The sequence below is a fragment of the Tenebrio molitor genome, chromosome 3 (genome assembly GCF_963966145.1).
Source record: "Tenebrio molitor chromosome 3, icTenMoli1.1, whole genome shotgun sequence".
Lineage (NCBI taxonomy): Eukaryota > Metazoa > Arthropoda > Insecta > Coleoptera > Tenebrionidae > Tenebrio > Tenebrio molitor.
This window is the reverse complement of record NC_091048.1, coordinates 17058152-17084605: the sequence shown is the minus strand read 5'-3', so window position 1 is coordinate 17084605 and position 26454 is coordinate 17058152. Positions and strand designations below refer to the sequence as shown.

The window sequence follows — 26454 nt, the reverse complement described above, 5'->3', positions numbered from 1 at the left end:
AAGTTAATCATGAAATGTTTATGGTAAAACTGTACCAAAATACAAATGTCAAAAGTGTCAAAAGTGAAATAAGTTATTGATAAATGAAAACCAATTCAATGAAGTAAGTTGGTAGGTCAATCATATAATCTGGAAAATAAACAGATAAGCTAGGTAGGTAGATTACTTTACCCTGTTTATATCAAATTTTCGAACAAACCTCAAATCTTCAAATGCGATGACAAGTTAATTAAACAAATAACACAGCCTACTATTCAATTCTCAAAATTTTCGTTTTAATCACGAATATAACCATCTTTTTTGACTTTTTTCAACAAAGTTGTGCCGGTAGGGAAAAAAATTGTATTCAAACCTTGTTAAGAAAGTGTCCTTGCAGACCTTAGGCACTTACAAACCTCGTCTACGACTCGGTTTATAATCTTTGCCTGCGGTCTGCAAGAAACCACTTTCTTACCTTGGTTTGAAATATACTATTTCTCCCTACCGGTTAGAAATGTAGGCTGTGGATACCTCATTTGAGGTGAGAAAATTCAACTTTCTCGCTAAGGTAAGAAAGTTAATCATGAAATGTTTATGGTAAAACTGTACCAAAATACAAATGTCAAAAGTGTCAAAAGTGAAATAAGTTATTGATAAATGAAAGCCAATTCAATGAAGTAAGTTGGTAGGTCAATCATATAATCTGGAAAATAAACAGATAAGCTAGGTAGGTAGATTACTTTACCCTGTTTATATCAAATTTTCGAACAAACCTCAAATCTTCAAATGCGATGACAAGTTATAATTAAACAAATAACACAGGCTACTATTCAATTCTCAAAATTTTCGTTTTAATCACGAATATAACGTTTTTTTTTTACTTTTTTCAACAAAGTTGTGCCGGTAGGGAAAAAAATTGTATTCAAACCTTGTTAAGAAAGTGTCCTTGCAGACCTTAGGCACTTACAAACCTCGTCTACGACTCGGTTTATAATCTTTGTCTGCGGTCTGCAAGAAACCACTTTCTTACCTTGGTTTGAAATATACGATTACAGCCCTACTATAGTTCATTTTTTAATGCTGTAGAAAAAGTCAGGCAGCCAAATATACACTTTCAATAGTTCACTAGATTCCTATTTCAATTTTGTAAATTACTTCAATCCATGATGCCATATGCCACAATAAATGCATTAATGTCAAATCGTGTCACTGTCAATTAGGTATTAATTTAAAGGCTAGTTTGGTCAAGGGTTTTTATACTTAATTATCGATGGGCTGCACAGAACAAATTATGTTCAACGAAAAAGTAAGTCGCCCTTATTCGTATTCGAAAAAACATGATTTTGAACATTTACAAACATGTCTATGATGAACATGCGGAACTTAAGGTTGGGGATACGGTTAAACTAAAGAAGAGCAGATGTGGGAATTGAATGTGCGTATTGAGGTGACCGTGGAACCACTGATTATACACCTTGGAGAGTCTGATGACGATTCGGATTAACCGGAAGAATTCGAAGATGAGAGTTGATTTTTTAAATCCATAATATGTCTGAGTTATCGTTATTTATTGTTTCTATTTACTAACTTACTGCTTTTTTATTCATGAATTCTAGATTAAACACATTATTAAACACGTTTTCTCATTTCAATTAAATTTTTTTATCGAATGTCAAAACCTTGTCAGACTGACGGAGATTTTGACAAACAGAATTTTTAGCGGCATCGTGGATCCATATCAATTATAAATGAATTTAAGGTATCTAGGCAGCCTTGATGACTGTATATTGGGTTGCCTGACTTTTTCTACAGCATTAAAAAATGAACTATAGTCCATAAGTAGGCAAAAAACGCCCGATCGGATATAATAGCTATTTATGCACCAAGGGCGTTACAACGATGATTACGCCCGGAGAACGATGATATCGATATCGTTCGATGGGCGTAATCATTCGGTGACGCCGTGGTGCATACAAGATTTTATTTTTCACTATATGTGTTCTTAAAAAAAAAAAAATTGGCGTCTGCAATTTTGAATTGATGAGGGCGTTATGAATTCATTACGCCCGCTTATTATTACTACGCCCGCTTATTCTTATTATGCCCTGTATTATTCCCCGGTTGTTATGGACATGTTTACGTATTTCGTATCCTAGGAGTTATCATGCAATTATACTAAAGTGAAAAATAAAAAATCAAATGCACGGTTATGAAATGTCGTACAAATGTCAGCTCTACCCCACCCACACAGTTGCCACATAAATTTTCGTACATAGTTGCCATAGTTATCCACAATCATTTTGAATCACCCAGTATTACATAAACCTAGGTTCAAACCTTGTGATATACGGGATGAAGGATTTTACGAATTGGAAATAAAAATTCCACTTCTGAAATTCTGTTGTTTATTTAGCAAGTACCTAGGATGTAAACGAGGTTTAAGAATTAATTAGATTTTTCTTGTCAAAACACCAAAAAATAAGAAAATTCAATGAGTATCGAAAGTTTTCCAATTCCGTTTCATTGCAAGAATGAGTATACATACTCGTAAATACTTCATTACATTTTGAAACATTTTAAAAATCTGATTCAACTCTGTGTATTTATTTAATAATATGTATCTCGATAACAAGAGTATTTTTACCAGAATTTAGTAGTGAAAGACCGGTTAATAAAATAATGACAAAAACTAATTAATTATAACAGTTTGATCTTTACTAGGTACGAGTGTAAATATAGAATATTTACACTTTTCCCTCTATTAAAGCAAAAACTAGCTATTAAACCTCCAGCGTGCAAACACTGTAAAAAGATGTTAAATTCATTTAGTATCTTCAAGCTTTGAATACACCTACATAGTAATTTGCTCTAAATTATTCTGTCTTTGAGTTCCTCAAAGCACCTAAACTGAAAACTATTTTACTTATCGTGATGTGCAAAGTTCAACTTCATCACTAGAGTGCAGTAGCAATACGATCTTTATCTGAAAAACATACTTTGAGAAATTTCGAGTGATAACATGAGTTTCCTTTTAATGTTTAAAAACACCCGACCATGTTTTAGGTAGGTGTGGGTTTGCAGAAAACGTCAAAATTTTACTGACACTGTCATGGCAATATAAATATGTATTGTTTATGAGTGTTTTATATTTTGAAATATACAAATCAAAATAACGACAATATCCTGTAGGAAATTTGTAGTAGCCGCATATAATGCGTAGAGGTATAACCAATACTACCGAAGTAAGTAAACCGAACCGAATTTCTGACTGAAGACATCTTTTCTCTGCTTGCAGAAAATTAGAAACGAGGAGTCTGTAACTGACAAGCACAATTTAGGCAACTTAGATTTGTTAAATTTACGGTAAATATGCAGAAGTGACTTGAAATTTGAAATCTTATTGAAATTAATTTCAGTTTGAATCTCTTACCAAAGAAACCTAAGAAAAATCTTGAAAAAGAGGCCGGATCCGGGGACAATCAATTAATTCCAGCGACTTCTACTAAAGTAAGAACTTCTGTTATTTTCTGTACTTACCTATTTACTTACTGCAACCACTCAACGTACCCAGAGCAATTTGAAACAGTCTCTTCGTAAGCTCAACTTGACAGAACCAAGTTACCATAAACTGTATCAAGGTTATGGTCATTCAAAAATTCATCGTAAATCAGAAGCAACACAAACAAGAATAGACACGACAGGTTCCATTGACGATTTCTTGTTACCTCCGAAGAAAAAAAACTCGAAGGAACTTTGCACGTAAGTACATAAAGACGTCAGTATCCCATTATAAATTTGACGTGCATCAGGAGTAGGTCCACGTTTCCCTTAAGTAACGCAGGCGACGCTGGAAATTTTCCCTTTAGGGTCACACCCAGCGGAAACTTAAAAGTCAATTCACAACAGGTAACGTCGGTTGAATTACAAGAACCAAGAACTGCATAACTGCATAATTTGGTCCTCAGGTAGTGTTCGAATCGAAGAAGCTTAGTGTCCTCGTGGCCAATCCTGAACGCACACAAGTTAAAATATACTCAGACGATTCCAGTGAGAGAGTGGTCACAAAGAGAATGGCGTACGGTTCGGGAGAGTTCTCCAAAAATTCCGCCATGGACGCCATTTTGAGTCAGGTAACCGTTATAGCATAACTATCTGTATCAAGCTTTGTTAATATTTTGAAAATTCCAAGCCAAAAAGGTCTTTTTGAAACAGCATTGGAAAATAAAATAACCAAAAAATATATAAACAAATTTGTAAATTTGCTCGGTTTATGATAAGAAAATTTTGATATTTAAAAACACAATTTCTATGGTGGTGATAGAAAAGTAAAGTGCGTAGAGGACTAGGTATTCAGATTGTTTTTATTTGGATCTCATTAAAATATTTAAGTAAACTTTTACTTTTATTAAATTTTTATTGGGATATTGAAAACACAATGCTCTATTCTTTTATTCATTCTAAGTATTGTTTTACATATATCCTTTTTTGTTCATCTTAGTTTTTTGTTACTCAGTTTAAATGTGGTGAAACTTCCTTCGAGTTTGAATTTACTTATTTAAAAATAGTATATCAAAATACAATTGTTGCAAAAATTGCGTCTCAAATGTTTGGCAATGATAAATTCGATCGGTGGCACTCTTCAGCATTCAGCGCGGAGCCCTCTGGAGAGGAGTTCCATTAACATAATCTGCGCTCACATTTTGGGGTTCTTGCGTTGCAGGCGGGCATCTCTGGCCTAGGCTCTATCATAGGAGACACTCCGGTTCGAAGCACGAATAAGGTGTCATCGGAGTACGAGAGCAAACAGACGTCGGAAATATTGGATCCGGAACTGAATCTCAGCCGTCTGGGATATACAGGAAATGAACCCATTGACTGGAATAAGGTCGCTTTACCAGATAAAAAGGATTTATATTTGGAATTGTGTAGACGCATCACCAATAAGAAGTAAGTGGTTATGTGCAAAAAGTATGGAGGCGCCGGGCATCGATCCCGGTACCTCTCGCATGCTAAGCGAGCGCTCTACCATCTGAGCTACGCCCCCCGTTACCTTTCAATTCATTAAAAAAAACAGTACCTTTTTTTGACATATATCTGGCGTTAAAAAAATAAAATTTAAAATGGAGGCGCCGGGCATCGATCCCGGTACCTCTCGCATGCTAAGCGAGCGCTCTACCATCTGAGCTACGCCCCCTGTTACCTTTCAATTCATTAAAAAAAAACAGTACCATTTTTTGCTATATATCTGGCGTTAAAAAAATAAAATTTTAGATGGAGGCGCCGGGCATCGATCCCGGTACCTCTCGCATGCTAAGCGAGCGCTCTACCATCTGAGCTACGCCCCCCGATAATCAATAAAAAAAGTTTTTTTGAAATCTGATGGAAAATGGTCTAGATATGAAACCAGTTTGCATAATAGCTGGGTGTTGGCCGGGTCATTATGTTTTTGGTGAGAGGAAAGAGCGCGCCCCTCTATTTGAAACTTTCGCTCGCTGCAAGAATTTATTGTGCTGTCCGCATGCTGAATTTTTCTCATAAATGTCAAAGAGTTTTGATTCAAGTTTTGCGTGTAGGTATCACGAATCAGTTTTTTTTTCAGTTTATTATACCACATCATTTCCTACTAGGTTTTATAAATTTATATTTGATGTTCTGTCATGTCAACCTTTTTCAATTTCGTTACTATGTGAATTGGAAACATTGCAATTTTTTATACTTTATACTACAATAATTTCTTTTTAACTTTTCACATTTTTTGAAAAATGAATACATATTACAAAAATAAGTTCATGCATTAATAGAGAGTTTGATTATGCCCGTTAAACTTTAACGACAACGTCATTTTATGTCGTAGAGATGATGTCGTACGTTTTTAAAAAGAGTTTTTGCAAAACGTTTTAACTTATCGGTAAATGTTAACTTATTTAAAAATAAATAAATAATAAATAAAATAAATAAATTTAAATATCAATCACTGCTATGTCCAGGTGGAATTATTATAATTAATAATTCATTATATTAATTATTATAAGCAGTTTTGTAAATGGCCAACGAATTAAAATTTATGGAGATAGCGCCTATCCTTTGAGAAATCATTAATGTTATAAATCTAATCTTGGAACCTTTACTACACGACAGTTTTTCGAAAATTAAATTTCTAATTGATATACGTTATTCGATTAACGTACAGTTGCGGCCGTTGAAATCTCAGACAGGAAAGATTTAAACACTCTGTATAAATTCCGAAATTTGATTAGCGTAAACAGGATTTTCATCAAGGATTATAAAGTCAGTGTCAGTATTTGACATATTAGGTCAGAATCGCGCGTAACTTTTGAAATGCCGCAATTATCTGATTTGCAAAAATGTGTTTGACCGAGGGACGGTGTGAGTATAAGAGCCATTGCGAGAGAAATTAATGTGGATAATATTTGAGTGACATTTTGAGAAACGTCACTTTCAATACCATTTACAAAGGTAAAAGTCTGGCGTTGTCAAAGTGTCTGAGTTTTCAACGGCCGCAACTGTACGTACTATTCCGGACACGGAATCTTGGCCAAGATTTTTTTGACATTTCTAAAAAAAATGATGTATAGTCCATTTTTTAATTATAGTCCGATGTATCAATTAAAAAGCAGAACAACTGTCATACTGCTATCTCTTTTCAACATAATGTAAAGAAACTATTGAATTCTTGTACGTATTGTATTAAGCGTGTCCCACTATGCATCTCGCTTTAGCATATGCGATTAGACCAAGACGCGAATTGTACGTTTATTCCACTAGCGACGTCAAATTTTTAGGTTACGTTTTAACCACGTTATTTGTAATAATTTTGTTTAATTTTGCTTGAAATGTCCTCCGTATGATGCCAACGAAAAGCATGTGGACAAATCCTTTTACAGAATTTGTAAATTGCAAAAATAATATTGGAATTGCGCGGAAACTTGCAAGACTGGAAGTTAACAGGTAAGGGGGTAAACTAATTCATAGAGAGTTGTTTTGTGTTCATGGCGTTGCCGAAACGAAATCTAGGAAGAAAGAAAGACAGTCTAAACGTGGTTGTTTAGTGCTGTTTTCAACAATTTTTAATATATCTGACCTATTAGTTGATATGTAAATAGTTATCAAAAGCGTTCTGAAGGGCGCGGTTTTTTGAAAGATAAAATTAAAACGGAGGAATGAATTTGCAGAAATACCAAGAAAGCACGAAAGTACACAATATCTGTCTCATGTTGCTTAAATAAATTTTCAAATATTGGTAGAACCATGCACTGCTGTCAAATGTCGAAAGCAGACGCAGGTCATGTCGACTTCTTGATTCGGACTAAGCTCATCGGACTATAATAAAAAAATGGACTATAAACCAATCATTAGTGTCATTAATAAATGACAATTATTAAAAATCACTTTGAAGTTTTTCTTGTGACATCACAAAAGCAGGGAAATGGCATTATCGAGTCAAAAGTTGGGTTATACATATTTGTCAGTTAAATGTCAATTGTGGCCAAGATTCCATGTCCGAAATACAGGGTTATTCTAAATGATTGTAGTCGAAGTAGGCCATGCCCATGTTATTACATTTTTGCCGCTTTCATGTGAACTGTCAGTTTTGTCGCTGTCACTGTCATTTTTTAGGTGAAAAGTGCGGTGATGAGATTTTTATTTATTTTTGTTAAATTAACAATTGAATCCAGAAATATTGAGTTGTTTTGCACCCAATTTAACTCCCGTGTGTACTCACTTATTCACATCCTTTTGATGTTTTTTTATGTGGAGCGGCAACCATAAATTTTACATTGAGTTTTTACGCCTACTTCGACTACAATCATTTAGAATAACCCTGTAGTACGACAACGAACTAGAAAAGACGTAATACGTCTTTGGTTTAACGTTTACGACAACGACAAATTTTTCTGCAGCCTAGCGACGAGAGAATAACGTACGTTAAATTCGATAAAACGGTTTGCAAAAACTCTGTAATAAAACGGTGTTCATGTTGTATGAAGAAATAAAAAATTATCTTAAACAATTTCAAATTAAAGCCAAATCAAAACCAATTTCATCTTTTTCGATAAAGATGAGACTTTATAAAATACCTTCATCCTTTTTTCGTCCTCAAGGTAGGCCATTTTAAAATTTTTCAACACTTTCTATTCACTTTTCCACAAAGAGTGTCAGAAAACGTCAACTCCATTCACATTCAATTTCACGTAAAAATCACGGTTGCTAAGATAACCTAGTTACCTTTGAAAAATATGACATGCGAATTAGAGATATTTTCATATTTGATGGCGGAAACAAAAGACTGAGAAATGTCACAAATTTGTATTGTCAGTGTCAAATTTCTCAAAGACGTTCGTGATTTCGACAGAAATGCAGCAAATTGGCAATAAGAAAGTTATTAATCGTCGAACTGGAGACATAATTTGTAATACGTTTGATTATATGAGAATAACTTTTCCTTTTGAACCACTGACAAAAATTGGTTTCCTTTGAATTTATTTTTTCAATCTATTTAGCGAAAATTTAAATTTACCTAGACATTCCTTTTTACGGCGTTTATGAGAAATTTGACACTGACAATACATTTTTGTGACATTTCTCAGTCTTTTGTTTCCGCCACCAAATATGAAAATACCTCTATAACCAAAAATGTCGGTTTTTGAAAAAGTGAATTTGTAATTGTGTAGTTATGAAGCTATAAAATATAGAAAACCCTGCTGCAGTGTTGGTAAGTGCAAACAATGCATGTTCGAGGTTGTTTATACATCAAAATTTAATCAAAACGTCAAAATCGCAAAAATCGTTGATTAATGAAAAATAGTGTATTAATGAGGTCCATTAATACACTATAATTTAGACAAAAGAATTCATTAATATTGAAATTAACATTAAAATTAATATTGAAATTAACGGAAAAAGTAATTAAAGAACTAAAATTTTTAATTTTAAATTTACTTTTTCTCAAAATTTAGGAACTAGTAATTTCTACTTTTTATTGTAGTCCCGGTGTAATTTTGATTTTAATAATTGAAAACAGAAAGCATCCTCCTTTTGTTTTTAACTCAACATTAGGAAATTCTTATAAGTATGTTGTTTGTATTTATTAAAGTTATATTAATTTAAAAAATAACACTAAGATTTAGACGAATCTCTGCAGATCATATTTTTTATGTGTATCATTGTTCTTTTTGACTAAAGCTAGTTTTTCTTGTGAATTATTAGCCTATTGCGTATTGCGTTGGGCTAACCACTCAACCCCACTGGCCAAGAAACGCGAAAACACCCTATACTCCATTGGGAGTGAAAGGATATACTTATAGTTGACTCAAGTTGCAAAAAACCATTTGTCATTTGCAACAGCATTTTTTCAATATTTTTAAACCAAATAAAGGCACAAAAAGGCCAGAAAATCATTGTTTGGATTGAACATTTTCCACAAAGTACAGTTTTAAAGTAATTTCAATTGACTAATGCCATAAAAGTGCTGTTGCAAATGCAAAATAGTTTTTTGCAACTTGAGTCAACTTTAGAGAGAGGTTAACTTATTATGAATTATTAATTAACATGATCGATATTAGACATACGTTGAATTAAAATTTGTCATATATGTATTTTAACAATTAATCATTACACTACAGGGTGTTTTCGAAGTTGAGGCGTTCCTTTTAACATGTGATAGTATGCGTTGTTCTAAAGAATTTTAGCCAAAATTACCTTAGTAAAATGTGTACGGCAATGAAGATACAATAAGTTAATTTTTTTGAAAATTTTGAAATCGGTCCTGCTCAAATTTGCGCTGATTTGTTAGAAATTGGAATTGACAAAAAAAAATCAAATGAGCATGGACGTTAATCAAAACTACTGCCAGAGTTGTCATCTAATTAGTCGAAATGGCTTTATTATTAGGAAAATAATGAGCTCACAGATATGTTGCAAATGCATGGGCAATGTTATCACGTTATCAGCATGCATCTGCAGCGTCCAGAGAGTATTGCAAAGCGATTTCCGGAAAGACACCATTCTGGGCCAGGTTAGTTATTAATCTAGTACAGCGGAGAAATGGACAGGACCGGACTTAAAATTTTAGAAAACAATAAAAATATACAATCAATTATCTCCGTTAATACAAACATTTTACTAAGAAGATTTAGGCTAAAATTCTTAAGAATAATGTGTAGTACCTCGTGTTACAAGGAACGCGTCAACTTCGAGAACACCCTGTATATTTTTATTTTTAACTAGAAGTTTCATTTTAAGCCATCTGATATTTTATGGCCTCCGGATACGTAGCTGCGGTTAAGTGACAGCAACAATTTGCTAAAATTACCTCACCAATGAATAGCGTCCCGGTTCCAAACGATAACAGAAAATAAATGAAGGGAAATTTTTGTCTGTCTTGTCAGCAATAAAAATGTTCGTATTACAGCTACAGTATCCAAATTATATTTCTCATTTTATCTAATAAACTTAAATAATAAATTATACCGGGTGTCCACTCTCAAAGTCGAACATAGGCAATTAACACTGTGTATTCAGTTTATAGATATTATGCCATTATGTATTTCGGTACATCAATAAAATAAAGAATTCAATTATAATATTAAAGTAATTAACAGTTTAAGCAGTTTTTATTATAAATTCTTTGAAAAAATTACAATGCAGTTCCTACCTTAGTTAATAATAAATCAAAATAATTTGCTGAATTAAAATTTCCCTTTATTTCCAATGTTATTAAAAATTCCAGCCCAGGTATCAATTTTTTGAGGATACTGAGTTCTAGTAGGAATATTTACTCGAGGGTTTTCTTGAGCCCAATATCGCATGTTTTCAACATTTGATTCGTTATTTAGTGTAAAAGTAGATTCGTCTGTGAAGCAAATTGTGGACAGAAAGCGACGATCATGAGCACGCTTCTGTATTTCATAACAGGTTTCACTCTTACTTTCTTCATCAACAGCAAAAATCTGTTGATGACACTGTGTCTTTTCCGTAAATAATTATGACAGTAATTTACCGAAATTCGCTGACTTAACCCAACAAATTGCTAAATTTTTTGACAAATGCTCTTCAATTTGAAAATCATGGCATGTCATATTTAAAAATCGCCAAGTTTTAAATTAGTATTTTAAAATAAAAATAGCACCTTTAATCTTATTATTAGTATCATTTCAAGCGCAATAATTTTATCTTTCTATTGGTACCATTACCTTACCTGTAAGTTCAATTGGCGAGCAGGAATCAGCAAAAACGTTCAATTCAATGTTAATTGCCTATGTTCGAGTTTGAGAACGGACAGGGGGTATAAATAGCTAAGCAGTAGTAGTTAATCGTTAATTCGATACAAAAGATGGTAATTATTCTTAATGCAATTTAATAAACATGATTTTAAGATGATCCAAATGTTCATCTGCTACATTTATACAGAGAGTTTTCGAAGTTGAGGCGTTCCTTGTAACACGAGGTACTTCTTAAGAATTTTAGCCTAAACCTTCTTAGTAAAATATTTGTATTAACGGAGATAATTGATTGTATATTTTTATTGTTTTCTAAAATTTTAAGTCCGGTCCTGTCCATTTCTCCGCTGTACTAGATTAATAATAATTAATAACTGACGTGGCCCAGGATGGTGTCTTTCTGGAAATCGCTCTGCGTACTCTCTAGAGTCTAGACGCTGCAGCTGCATTCTGATAACCTGATAACATTGCCCATACATTAGCAACATATCTGTGAGCTCATTATTTTCGTAATGATAAAGTCATTCCGACTAATTAGATGACAACTCGAACAGTATTTTTGATTAAGGTCCATGTTCATTTCATTTTTTTTGTCAATTCTAATTTCTAACAAATCACCACAAATCTGAGCAGGACCGATTTCAAAAATTTCAAAAAAATTAACTTATTGTATCTTCATTGCCGTACACATTTTACTAAGGTGATTTTGCCTAAAACTCTTTAGAACAACGCATACTATCACATGTTAAAAGGAACGCCTCAACTTCGAAAAAACCCTGTATGTGGGTAGATATTTTTTCATACTATGTTGGTAACTATAAATTATGACATTTATTTGATACAAAATTAAATTAAATTGCTTTGAATTTCGTTCATATTGTTTTATTCGCAGCGCGTTTCATTTATTTATTGATTCTTATTATTTTTACTTAAACATGCCCAGAAAAACAAGACACTTAATAAACATTTAACCTCAAAATTACAAGTCTCACCAAATTTTACTCTAGACTAGACGTTTTCCTTGTTTTAAGGCATATTTCCTAGAGGTTACTTCCCATTGACGTACATTTTATAAAATATGATATACAAGGGTGTATTTTTAAAATGTGCCGAAATTTTACCTACGAGGTTGTGGGACAACGTAGAAGACTAAAAGCAATTTAAAAACATTGTACCTCAAAAATTAAATGTCATTTTATTTTTTGACATAGAATTTTTTAAATATTTTTTCCGAGTTCTACATGAAGCCAGTAGCTCGGGGTTAAAATTTTGCAGATCCATTCTGGGTCACCCTGTATACACTGAAAATAATGGTCAGAAGTGGAGTCGACTGAACAACTACAAATCTACCATTAAACCAGTTGCAACAAAATAGTAGTAACAATTCTTGTTCCATGATACAGAACAGAAAAGCAAACAACAAACAATTGAAGTAACTACACATCTGTTTAGTTTAATTTTTTTTTTTATTGGTATTACATAGTAATATTTTAACTTAAGCCTTAGAGCACGACAAGGAGTTCGTAATGATACCATGTCATTACTTTTTATTCCATAAGAATAGTTTTAAAATAATGAACACAAGCTATAAAACAATTGACAATTATTTTAGCTTACCAAAAATTTTAAAAATTAATAAGATACTTGAATTGATTTTAGAAATCATTAAAAAAATCGCTTTTATTATTTATTTAACGGTGAATTCATTTGTAAATTTTCACTTCTAGTACTCAACCTAAATTCTACACATCTGAAATTCGTCCTGTATCGATTAGATTAAAAATACCTATTGTAAAATTTTCCATTCTATAAAAGGATGTTCAAAGGAAAGACATAAAAATACAAAGATCTTTATCCTTTACTTATAAAAGTGCAGGGATTTCCAATATTTTTTGCCTGTTGGCTCTTTTGTCATTTTTGCCCTTTACTCTTTAGGTGAAAATTGTCTTTTAATCTAAGTACGAGTATGTACTTATAACAGTGTATCATGTGAAGTAACGTACCCAATTCGTTTCGAAATAAATTCACAAAAAAAAATAATGCAGAAATATCCCTTCAGACTATTAAATTTCAAAAAGAAAGAAATTATTGTTCATTACTAAAAATTAATAAAATTACTGTTTATGGGACTGCTGGTATAGATAATAATAATAGAAAGCTAATCGCTCCTCAGGGAGTCAGCAGCAATTCCACTGTAAACATCTATTAAATATTTCACTCCTGAAGTACCTATACATATACATTTTTGTTTACAGTTAGTAGTGTACTTTTGTTGTTATAAATTTTTTATGAAATGAAAGATTATGTATAATTAGACGTTCTCATAAATAAATCATGGATAATAAGTTATAAAAAAGATAATGGATATCAATATACCGGGTGATCAAGAAGGACTGTTTAAGTTGGCAGTACAATTAAGAAAATTTTTTAATTCGGTTATTTATAACACTGCAACCGGATATGTTTTGTTGGTTTATTTGACAAATATCTGATGTAGGTATAGCATTAACAACGACAAGCCATCAACAACCGAAAGTTACTCCTGTTATACGATTTAAAATACAATTCAGTGTCACCAACTTAAACAGTCCTATTTGATCACCCCGTAGATATAAAAAAGACCATGGAGGCGCCGGGCATCGATCCCGGTACCTCTCGCATGCTAAGCGAGCGCTCTACCATCTGAGCTACGCCCCCCGTGGTAATACTTTTTTTAGAAATTGTAGCATCAGACCTCTCCCTTCTCTAAATTTAGGACATGAAAAATATTTGGATTGCAAAAAGTGATGGAGGCGCCGGGCATCGATCCCGGTACCTCTCGCATGCTAAGCGAGCGCTCTACCATCTGAGCTACGCCCCCCATGTTAGCCACGTTTGTAACAAACACAAAGAACAAATTTGTGGTCCAGTTTGAAATTTTTTTTCAAAAAAATTGGTCATGGAGGCGCCGGGTATCGATCCCGGTACCTCTCGCATGCTAAGCGAGCGCTCTACCATCTGAGCTACGCCCCCTGTAACAACAAAGGCGCAAAAGAGAAAAAACTGACAAGAACTGATCTAGTTTTAAAGTTGTCTTATTAAGAAAGTCGTAAAATGGGTGTTGGCCGAATGCCCGCAAGCAACTCAGTCTCGATTCCGAACGACCGTCACACGAGGAACTTTCACTCGGTTTATAGTTTTCAGCACGCGAGGACCTCAGTTACGATGCAGACGTCGGATCCTCGAAACTACTAATATTTTTAGATCGAAAGTGATGATATTTTCCCCAAAAGTACAATTAAAAATTAACGTCTGGCGCAGTAATTACACAGGAAATTTCAGTCGACTTGTAAAACGCACAATTTATTCAGAGGCAACAAGAGCTTTATAGTCCGTCTAAATTTGAAATAGAATTAGCTTAATGGTTTTTTTTTCTCGTCGTGTAAAACGTAACATATTCAGCTTTGCCCCTAAGAGGTCACGGGGAGGACCCGTGACCGGAGTTTTAAACCTTTGTTTGCGGGAATTTATCTGATAAACAGATCCGGAAAGTTTCCTACCCGGCCGTTTAAAAAATCTCAGGGGGTGAATATATGTTTTTCATTAGAATGTATGTAGGAGAATTCCAGTTTTTCTTTTTTCTCAGTCAGATTGGACATATCAAAATTTAAGTGAAATCCCTTAACATGAATAATGCATCCACTTTTGTCACAGAAATACAGATTGCAAAGTGCATATTGGAAGAGAGGAGTTCAGTTGTCATCTCATCGTCTTGCAATGTTACTCTGAACTGTTCGACGGCTACATAGCTATAAAAAAAGTTGAAATTCCTGGGGTAAGTCGCTTGTTGGCGATTAAAGCAATATGTCTGGAAATATATTTCAGGAAAAATGCAGTGCCGCCTCGTTCAGTTTCATATACGACTGGATGGTAAGCGAAGAACAATCGTACAAGTATCTCAACCGAGAAAACGTCCTAGATATTTTCAATTCCGCAAAATACTTGAAAATAAAAGGTTCGTAGTCCCTTGCAGCCGATCGAATTTCAGTAAAACCTATCGCCGCAGATCTAGTGGAGCAATGCTGGGCTTTCGTGGACAACGGCGACGTCTTCAACGAAGACACAGCTTTCCTGCTTTACGTCGACGCGAAAGCAAAAAACGTCGAGGAAGTTCGCGAACTGATGATCCCGCGAATACAAGATTTCTTCTTAATCTTAGTTAGTTCCCAGGATTGGTTAGAGTTAAACGTGGACGACGTCAAAAATCTACTTAGCTCAAATTACATCCGAATCAATTGCGAAATGGAAGTGTTCATGTCCGCCGTTAGATGGCTTAAATACGACTGGACCAACAGAGACAAGAACAAATACGAAGTGTTGAGCTGCGTCAGATTCGGAAATATAGCACCATGGCAACTTGTTGATATCAAACGGAACCCGGAAAATCCTGAATTTATGGAGCTAGCTAAAGATTCCGCCATTTGTAAGCTGATTGATGATGGCCTGGCGTAAGCGCTTTTGCACAAAAAACGATTCAGATTTAACGTGAAATTGCAGTTTCGTTATCATCAAATACTGGTACGGACAAGAAAATGATGATTTTCAACACTGGAATTCTGTACTGGGGCTCCAAGAACCTCCTCCAAGAAACTGGAGTGGTCTCGACAAGACTTACTTCACATACCGGGAATTTCTGATTTATTTGGATCAGTATCGCAGAAATCAACTAATCGAAAAAAGCAAACCGAGAACGAGTCACGATAAGAAAATAGGAGCAGGGTCAGGAACGGTGATGTCGCCTGGGGAACCGGTACCCAGTATGGAAGACTTCCTGTCAAAGAAGAAAGTAAGTCCAAGCAGAAAAAAATTGAGTAAAACCACGTGGTAGATGAAATTATTCCTTGTAATGTGCATGAATATATGTGATTTTCATAAATCTTTATAGATGTTTTTTTCTTTTGTTAATTTTGTGAAAACTAATGAAACGAGGCAGAAAGTTTTAGACAGCAGCTGGTGAGAATTTTGATTACGGGTTGTAACAGCAGTGGTAAAAGTTGCATTGCTTTTAAATCTGATACGTTTTTTATCGTATACTGCAAACTTGTATGCTAAACTCTTACCATTTGTTGTTACCTTAAAATAGACGTTCAACTTTCTATATCTGTATTTTTTCAGATTGTTCTAATGCAAACGCAATCAATCAGACGAAAACCGACTATCACAAAAAAGGTACGTACCTACGTACCACCAAATTCAACAATCATTCTTTAACATAATATGATTTTAGAAAGAAATATTCGAAGAGGTAACAGACGATGAAGAAGCAAGAAACGTGAAGAAAATGTTCACTCCTTCTCAGAACTCTTTGGCTCTGTCATCTCTGTAAGCCTAATCAAATTACGATCACCACTTTTGACTAATTTCGGTTAAGCAATCGTCTGAGTATGTCGTTCCTCAGTCCTCAACCTAAAAAGTTGCTGGTGGAGACGACACTTTTTTTAGCTGAAAGAGAAACTATTTTGGTGTTTGGTGGAATAGATCCCTTTGTCCCTTACAGTGAATCCACTAACGCCGGCAACAACATTTTTCGATACTTACCGGAATCAAACACTTGGGAACACGTTGGTACAATGCCCGAGCCACGAAACCATCACAGTGTGGGATTTTTAAAGGGACGAATTTATTTAGCAGGTGCGACATAAAATGTGACCGTACGAGATGTGAATGATTTTGTTGTAGGTGGTACTGACCCTAGGGAGGACGATGTAACAGGAAAATCTCGAGTGGTGAACACGGTTTGGAGTTTTGATCCGGCTTCTCGGTGTTGGTTCAGCGAAACGAGTCTCGGAATGAAACGCAGAAACTTCGGCTTGGTGGTAATCCAGCAGAGTATGTACGTTATTGGGGGGTGCAACGAGCGACAGCTTTCTCTGGCCACGGTTGAAAAGTTTGATGCCAGACTGGGAATTTGGAAATTTGTGGCCCCAATGCACTACGCACGTGCTGGAATCGCTTGTGCCAAATATCGGAATTACATTTGGGTAGCTGGAGGCACAAGCGATTTGACAAAAAACTACATTTTAGATATGGTCGAGAGTTATGACGTGAAGGCTAATCAGTACATTCTCTTCGCCACTGTTCCCAAGCGATAATTTAAACAATTAATTCGTAGGTGGACTAAGATAAGGAAACTGAATTCTCCTCGGTGTTTTAGTTGCATGTACGTTATGTCAGATAACTTGTATCTCATTGGAGGTGCCGGACCGAAATACAAAGAGGTCAAGTCGATCTGTAGTGTCGGTAATGTAGACGTTTGGGACACTTCGGACATGACGTGGAAGACTATATTGGGACTGACCATACCCCGACATGGACATACGGTAGCGTATATCGGCACTCAAATTTTCATCATGGGTGGAGTCACGACCATTTACATGAGGTGTCTTTCTAACGTTGAATGCTTTTGCTGGAAACGGAGTAAGTTTTAAACATATTCATTTCATGATAAAATATAAAAAATGCTAGTGTAACTTTAGAATCTCAGAAATTCATATTGGGTTATTTTTCGCGCAAATAGAAAATTACTAGAGCTCGTGCCAACTCTCATGATCGATGACGCAGAAACCAAAATGCGTACCGAAGCGTCTGTACTATTCGAACTAAAAACATCAATACCATTTTGTCACGCTTTACAGATTTGTGAGCTAATTTATGTTGATATTTATTTGGCGAGAAGCCGACAAGTCCTTAGATAATGTCGGACATTCTACTCCAAATCCTTGAACAGTGTAAAATGCAAATTTGCCACCACCCTGAAAATTTGAACTAAACGAGCGACGTTTTTACGTTTCACTAATCAAAATTGGGCTGCGCCTTCGCGCAGCTTTTGTCAAGGTCATCGATCATGACAGTTGGCACAAGCTCTAACGGCGACTGTCATTTAAGTGGATATATAGTGGATTCCAAAAACATCCGTGCTGTCACAATTTGTGAAAATTTATTATTCGCAATGTACTTTCGCGAGCAATAAATTTTTGTCGTCAATGTCATTTCAAAATTGGTTAGATTGTCACAAATTTAGAAAAAAATGACAATTAATGTCATACAACATAATGATAGGTTATGAGATTTACGACTGTTTTACAATGGAGCATTTTCAATTGCGTCAAAGAATGACCTTGACGACCAAAAGTTATTGCTCGCGACTGTACCTACCGGGCTGAAAGTTGAAACACAATTTTTGATTGAAAGTGTACTCTCGTGTCAAAAATGGATTACTCCCTAGGATTTAGGGATATTCGTTACTAGGTTGCCATAAATTTGGTTAGGTTGGAGGCTATGTGGTTTCTGGTGACAAACAAAAGATATCCCAAAAATGTAAGACAGCAAATTAATTGTAACAGTTGCAAATGACTAATTTCTTGCTAAGTGATAGATGATTTTTCGTTTCACAATCAATGTTGGTTACTGGCGGCATATTTATTTGGATTTAATCTCTCAATTCAAAGTAACCAACCTTAGGCATTCAAAATAACTTTTGAAAATTCTAGTTACACACAACATGAAAAACGTTATTTCCCTAAAAGTTCGAATTCTAGGGAGTAATCAATTTTTGACACGAGAGTATCATGCTTTATTTTTTGTGAGATTATGTATGATTTGGATGCTTCTGTCAAATTTCGGTCAGATCAAAATTTATTTTGGCTGTTGTGGGGTTATTTAAATTTAAAAAAGACATGCAACATTAAATAGATGATAGAAAGACCAGAAAATCTCATTACAAAGATCAATTGCTTGCTTTTCTCTGGCTTTAAGAACTGTTCTCTTTTGTTTTTTTCGGATTGTTGACAAATTTTACTAAAATTAAAGAATTTAATGATATCTATTGGCCACATGCCACGGCCTGTCATTTTTGATGTAATTGAAAGTACGCAAACTCGCATTTAAAATTTGAACGTGTTAGGAGGTATGGTTAGGGCCGGTTGCACCAACGTGAGTTAAATTTAACTTCAGATTAAAATATACGAAAACATTGTTATAACAATAGGTAACTAAAGTAACGAAGCATTTTAACCTATAGTTAACTTTGAGTGGCGTTGGTGCAACCGGCCCAAAGTACAGTGGGGAGCACGGAATTTCGCACACCAATTTGTATGTCATTAAAAAAACCTATCTAGTCTAAGCTTTATTGTCATTACAATCAGTCATGATATATGTGATCATGACTGATGTTTCACCTAAACTGTCACAAAACTGCCGCCAGTATCTCATTTTAATAAAATTATGTCAGTGAAATGTTCAATGTGTGCGAAATTCCGTGCTCGCCACTGTACCTACCTACAATGGCGGACAAAAAATTTCGTCCACAGCTGTCATTCCACTTACTCGTAAAGTGAGGCATTCAATAAATTCTCAAATCAGTTGTTATTAACTTTACTAACTTGCTGCGCTACAATATCTCCACATAACCTCAATTTTTATATTATGAGTATGACATTTTTCACCCTACAGTCTATTCCATTTAAGTATGCAGTATACAGGTTGTGCCAGAATAAACCAGCATAATTTTAACCACGAGCTACTGGCTTCATGTAGAACTCGGAAAAAATATTTAAAAAATTCTGTCAAAAAATAAAATGACATTTAATTTTTGAGGAATTTTGTGTTTACATTTTCAACAAGATATTATACTTGTTTTTATTATAGCAATATGGAGTGTCACGAGGCTGAAAATACCAAAAAAAGACCGAAAAAGTTACTAAAAAAAAAGTTAATGCTAGAAAAAGAAAGTTCTCGAAATCACGATTTTTAGCGATGGCTTTTTTGAAAAACAAATTACAAAAAAATTAATGTGTTTTGTGCTTGTCCTATTTAAATATTATTTATATACAAGTTTAGTGACGATTTAAACTCATTTTCATAATCATAGCTTCCAAGTATTTTCATCATAAAGCCAAACTTGTAATTTGCTACCTTGGTGATTTTTACCCAACTATCGAAATAAATTTGATTGTTGCAAAGACATAATAATTGAATGTTAGGTCATAATAAATTCTTTCTGACAATTACAATTACAATAGTAGTTTATTTAACGAGTTTTTTGACATGAGTGAGCCCACGAGCTGGGTTGGCAAAAATCATGTTTTTTTTATTTAAAACAAAACATACGGTTTTTTATTTTAAACATTTTTTTTTTGTTGAAAACATGTTTTAAACTTAGTTAAAAAAACATGTTTTAAACCAATTTTAAACACGAATAAAACAGCATTAAACCGGTTGAAATCTTTATTATGTTGCTGTAGTTTTACGCTCGACCACTGGGCATGTGCACTGCAGGGTTGTATTGCAATGCAAACTGCGAATGATCGAAATTTAGATTTCTTATTATTTTCTCGTGTTATCCTCAAGGGGTATAATAGTACACTGACCGGCACAAAAAACGACTCACTTTGATTTTTATTAATATAATTAAGTAATTCATTGTCTTAGAAAAATGTTTTGATATCATGTTGTATTGATAAGTGTTATTTATGTTATTCCTTGTCAAAAAATATCCGACAAACAAAACATTAAACACAGCAAATACAATTTTAATGAAAAAAAAAAAAGTAATTTTCCAGAAAAAAAATTATGTTATGAAAAATTGTCAAAATTTGAACAGTATCTCGTATTGTCACATTAAATCTTTTAACACGTAAATCAACCGACAAAAACACACCGTGGAAAAACGCAAATTTTCTAATTATTTATTTAAACAAAACAATTCGGTTGCCATGGTGACCATAGCACTCCCGATCATTGAAAATATCCCAATTTAACTATAATAAAGAAAAATAACCACAAATATAATTTGAAAATATAGGCCAATCACATGTCTGCCTACAATTTATAAACTTATGACATCTTGCATTAAAGTAAAAATTTACGACCATTGTCAAAAATTAAATATACTTAATGAAGAACAAAAAGATTGTGTTAAGGAGTGTTTTGGTTGTAAAGAACAACTCATAATAGATACAGTAATAATGGAACAAGCTAGAAAAAATAATAGAAAAATACCGCATTCATAGACTACAAAAAAGCCTATGATTCAGTACCACATTCATGGTTAATTAAAATTCTTAAAATTTATAAAATTAATTTGGATTTGATTAACTTTTTATCCCATGTTATGACATTTTGGAGAACTACTTTAAATTTATCAATAAACAATACTAAATTAAAATCCGAGCCTATTCAAATTAAACGGGGAATTTATCAAGGAGATTCTTTAAGTCCTTTATGGTTTTGTCTAGCCATTAATCCTTTGACAAATCTATTAAATAGCACTGGATATGGTTTCAATATTAGACTTAATAATACCACACTATCCAAATTAAATCACCTTTTTATATGGATGACATAAAACTTTATGCATCTAAGAAGAATCACATTTTATCTTTACTAACAATAACTGAAAATTTCTCAAATGATATTGGCATGAGTTTTGGTATTGATAAGTGTAAAACGCAATCAATATGTCGCGGTCATTACGAAAATTTAGAATATATAACTCAAGAAGGAGAAATCATTAAAAATTTAAATAAAGGAGAATTTTATAAATATTTAGGTATTAATCAATCAAATCATATTCAACATTCAATTATAAAAGAAAATTTAGAAAAACAATTTTATTTAAGAATTAAATCTATTTTAAAATCAAAATTAAACGGTAATAATTTAATTAAAGCAGTTAATACATATGCTGTTCCATTGTTGACCTATTCTTTTGGTGTTATAAAATGGTCCAAAACTAATTTACAGAATATAAATATTCAAACTAGAGTTCTCTTTACAAAATTTTGTAAACATCACCCCAAATCTGCTATTGAAAGATTTAATTTACCACGCGAAAATGGTGGTAGGGGTTTTTCAAATCTAGAAATTCTACAACATAATCAAATTGCTTCACTAAAAAATTATTTTCTCAATAGAGCTCGTGATAACACTTTTTTTAATGCTTTGGTTTCAGCGGATAAAGGTTACACACCTTTAAATTTAAGCGATAAAATAATTTCAGATATTGTTGAGCCAAATATACCTGACACTATAGCAAATATAAAACAAAAGTCTTTACATGGGAGATATTTTAAAGAACTAGAACAACCAGAAATTAATATTCAAGCTTCTCATGCATGGCTTAAAAAATCAAATATTCATCCTGAGACTGAGGGTTTTATATTTGCAATACAAGATCGTGTTATAAATACAAGAAATTATAAAAAACACATATGCGGATTACAATCGAGCATTGATAAATGTAGGATTTGCGGAACTGAAGGGGAAACCATTGAACACATCATTTCTTCTTGCACCGTTTTGGCTCAAAGCGAATATGAAAAACGTCATGATATATTCGCAAAAATTATACACATGAATTTAGCAGTTAAATTCAACTTATTAAAGGATACACAACCACATTATATTTATAAACCCGAAAGTTGTTTGGAAAATGACAATTACAAATTATATTTTGATCGTACAGTTTTAACCGACATTCATATTCAGCATAACAGACCAGACATTATTATTTTAAATAAACAACAAAAGCAAGCATATCTTTTAGATATAGCTGTTCCAAATTCACACAATATAACACAGACATATAATACAAAAATTAATAAATATTTAGAACTCTCCGTTGCTATGAGAAATCTTTGGTGTTTAGAAAGAATTTCGATTTTACCATTTATAATTTCAGCAACAGGAATAGTACCGCAATCTCTTTTTAAAAATTTAAAAATTTTGGACTTAGACAACAAATTGGTGGTTGAAATTCAAAAAGGTATATTATTATACTCATGTCATATCGTGAGGAAATTCCTTAACATTGACACAGAACATAAAACACAAAAAAGTCAAAATATGGAGGCGAGACGCCGGTAATTATGTTGATAAGCACTGCACTATTACTTGATAGTATTATCCGTAATAGTGTATGTACTCCGGCAAAATTGCCGTGCCGCCGGGTGGAGGTGGGATACGAAAATTTGAAGATCATTTATTAAAGAAATCATAATGAGTCGTTTTTTGTGGCGGTGAGTGTAGTTTATTTAACGAGTTCGTGTGTAATTTGGGGTTTTTTTGGCACTCGTGGACCTTTAAAACGCGAGTGAAACGAGCGTTTTAAACTGGACCACTCACACCAAAAAAAAGCCCAATTTGTAATGGAAATGTGAATAATCTGAATAAATGAATAAATGAACGTGACTAAAAAAAGTTGAATTCTTGTTTTTTTTTTTTAACACATGGATTAAAAAACATGTTTAAAACGTGTTTTAAACAAGCGTGTGTTTTTTATACAACATGTTTAAAACACTGTTTTAAACTGTAGATTAAAACATAATGTTTTAAACATGCCAACCCTGCCCACGAGTGCCAAAAAATTTACAAACGAACGAGTTGAATTGTTGAATACAACGTTTTTTTTTTTTTGTTCGACGAACCCCTTGAAGGCTCCAAATCGCTTAAAACCTTTAAAATTAGCTTGACGTTTCGTTTTGACAAGTTGTGACATTTATCAAAATCCGATCACACAGGAGAAAATTCTCAAATTCTGACAGTGTCGAACACAAAAATTCATCAAAAACGCTTAATATTTATAAGCCGTTCACGATTGTTTTAAACACGCAGCAGGCCAAGATATTTTTTTGTTAGATTGGCGTCAGGTCCTGTCATATGACGTTTCGTTTTTAAATATTCGCATTGTTGTTTGTTGTCAATTTCGTCATTAATTTAGTTAATAATAATTTACCCAGAACTGCCCTACAAATACGTACAGGGTCAGCAACAATAACTGTTTCAGTTGGCAATAAAAAAATTTACATGAAATTTTCAAGACTGTGAATTGTACCTATATTTCGGTTTGTTTTATTGACACTATTGACAGCTGGTATACATTTCATATTTAAACGTCTTGGTTTTTGTATTCTTTTATTAATAAAATGGTTCTATCGTTGGAACATGACATAAAAGTCACCAAAAGTCACCAGAATTTATCGCCAACTCAATCAGTAATTGTTGTTCACACGGTATATTTCATTAAATTAAAATTTTACGATTATTGTTCCTAATGCGTCAATTGTTTAAAAAATTTAATAACCATTTTTTCAACTAGAATTTGCTTATATTCTGAATTCTGGTTATGAATTTGTGTGTACAATCTGCAACAACATATTTAAAATGACACTGACAGCACGGATGTCGTTGAAAACATCAACATCAACAACAGGATTGGTCAGTTTAAATTGCTTCTATCCTAATCACTATAACTATACAGGATGTTCTAGAAGTTGACGCGTTCCTTGTAACAAGAGGTACTACACATTATTCTTAAGAATTTTAGCCTAAATCTTCTTAGTAAAATGTTTGTATTAACGGAGATAATAAATTGTATATTTTTATTGTTTTCTAAAATTTTAAGTCCTGTCCTGTCCATTTCTCCACTGTACTAGATTAATAACTAACCTGGCCCAGAATGGTGTCTTTCCGGAAATCGTTTTGCAATACTCTTTGGACGCTGCAGATGCATTCTGATAACGTGATAACATTGCCCATGCATTTGCAACATATCTGTGAACTCATTATTTTCCTAATAATAAAGCCATTTCGACTAATTAGATGACAACTCTGACAGTAGTTTTGATTAACGTCCATGCTCATTTGATTTTTTTTTATCAATTCCAATTTCTAACAAATCAGCGCAACTTTGAGCAGGACCGGTTTCAAAAATTTCAAAAAAATTAACTTATTGTATCTTCATTGTCCTACACATTTTACTAAGGTGATTTTGGCTAAAATTCTTTAGAACAACGCATACTATCACATGTTAAAAGGAACGCCTCAACTTCGAAAACACCCTGTATACCTGCAAATTATTTGATAGGTACTGTCAAAACAAATGGACAAGATCAAATTTACATTAGGAAAATTTTCGTTTCCCGATTTTTTTTGCAACCAACTGTACTAATAACTAGTAACTTGTAACTTGTATTTTGTAACTTGTAAATTCTTAATTGTGCAACGGGCCCCAGGTAGCCATTTTTTTTTTTGTGTTTATTGTAAACGCCGAATGGCACACATCATACTTAGGTACAGGTGCGACGTTCGCAGTTTAATCAAGGTAGGATCATTTAAATTACCACACGTGCTTCCCAGGTATGTCTTGTTTCTTTGTTTCACATGATAAACCACGTGTTATGCGAAGAACTATGAGTTAGAAGAGCCTAGTTTCAGGTAGTAATTGTAAATTTGAAATCTTGTTTGTTCTCTCTTTGTTACCTATTGTATAAATTTAACAATTAGAAAAGATTATGGTGTGCCATCGTTTGTGGATTATTTTTGGAGGTTTTATTCATCCCATTTACAGCTGCTGTTATTATTATCGTGTCTTTAGTTTTCTCCGTTTTCTCAGTGCCGTGTTGTTCATTTATTTGTTGTATATGCTTTGTTTGTTCAATCTCATGGCAAGGGTTCACAAATCGTGTTATTTATTATGTATTTCTTTGTCTGGTTTCACATCAAATAGGTACCGCTGTAAATGAAAACGAGAATGTATTTATTCGTGTATTTGCAAATTAAATACAGGCGTCTTTCCACCGACCTATGCATTTTTATTCCTAGTTTTTATTTAGAAGTTTGTACGCTGTCAGTTTTTATTAGGGAATTTTATTTGTTCTGTAGCTACTACCAACAATGTTACTAGATGTGATAGCCACCCATTATCCACATTCATCATGAATCCATTATACATTGTTTTTTTTTTAATTGCTGCCCGAAATTCTGTGCTCCCCACTGTACCTAACAAAAACAAACAAATTCGGCGTTTTAAAAAATCATTACTTTTTCATTTTCAGATGCTTGGGTAAGAGGCATAAGTGAGTTGCCCATAACTTTATCTGGTCATGCCGCAATTACTCTTCCACCTGCAATGCTTATTTCCAGTGAATAAATGCTATTTAACAGAAATTCATTTTAAATGTCACCAACTAAAAAATTTAAATGAAATCATGAAGAATCCTGCAAACACTAATTCATAAGTGTAACAGCTGACCAGTAGAGGGCGCACGCACATCAAGTACTTTTACACCATAACCATAATCGAAGACGACGAACTAAGCTATTTTGTTGTATTTTGTAGTTATTGAAAAGTGTACGTATTTTAAATGTATACATTTACAGTTTTTGATAATTAAAACGCCATTTCGTATTTGAAAAT

General features: G+C 33.5%; 1 protein-coding gene and 6 non-coding genes across 7 annotated transcripts; 1 reads left to right on the top strand and 6 right to left on the bottom strand.

The window, feature by feature from the left end:
• Positions 1-3069: 3069 nt before the first annotated feature.
• Positions 3070-26453, top strand: LOC138126738 (actin-binding protein IPP-like). Its single transcript, XM_069042510.1, has 17 exons — positions 3070-3221; positions 3275-3342; positions 3396-3486; positions 3551-3738; positions 3789-3885; positions 3945-4109; positions 4700-4926; positions 14913-15033; positions 15084-15213; positions 15265-15706; positions 15756-16044; positions 16374-16427; positions 16486-16580; positions 16630-16889; positions 16938-17316; positions 17371-17675; positions 26093-26453. Exons 1-17 carry the CDS (start codon positions 3192-3194, stop codon positions 26185-26187), a joined length of 3036 nt encoding a protein of 1011 aa, XP_068898611.1. The 5' UTR covers positions 3070-3191; the 3' UTR covers positions 26188-26453.
• TRNAA-AGC (transfer RNA alanine (anticodon AGC)) lies at positions 4951-5023 on the bottom strand. Its single transcript has one exon. It is a non-coding gene; the product is annotated as a tRNA-Ala (tRNA).
• On the bottom strand, positions 5101-5173 carry TRNAA-AGC (transfer RNA alanine (anticodon AGC)). The gene has a single exon. It is a non-coding gene; the product is annotated as a tRNA-Ala (tRNA).
• Positions 5252-5324, bottom strand: TRNAA-AGC (transfer RNA alanine (anticodon AGC)). Its single transcript has one exon. It is a non-coding gene; the product is annotated as a tRNA-Ala (tRNA).
• On the bottom strand, positions 13844-13916 carry TRNAA-AGC (transfer RNA alanine (anticodon AGC)). The gene has a single exon. It is a non-coding gene; the product is annotated as a tRNA-Ala (tRNA).
• TRNAA-AGC (transfer RNA alanine (anticodon AGC)) lies at positions 14007-14079 on the bottom strand. Its single transcript has one exon. It is a non-coding gene; the product is annotated as a tRNA-Ala (tRNA).
• On the bottom strand, positions 14159-14231 carry TRNAA-AGC (transfer RNA alanine (anticodon AGC)). Its single transcript has one exon. It is a non-coding gene; the product is annotated as a tRNA-Ala (tRNA).
• Position 26454: the final 1 nt, after the last annotated feature.

Excerpts from the sequence above, each read along its gene's own strand:
- LOC138126738 (XM_069042510.1), top strand. The coding sequence starts at position 3,192 with ATGCGTAGAGGTATAACCAATACTACCGAA. Across the intron at positions 3,739-3,788 it reads AACTCGAAGGAACTTTGCAC|GAGTAGGTCCACGTTTCCCT; the intron begins GTAAGTACATAA and ends GACGTGCATCAG. Across the intron at positions 17,317-17,370 it reads TATGACGTGAAGGCTAATCA|GTGGACTAAGATAAGGAAAC; the intron begins GTACATTCTCTT and ends ATTAATTCGTAG.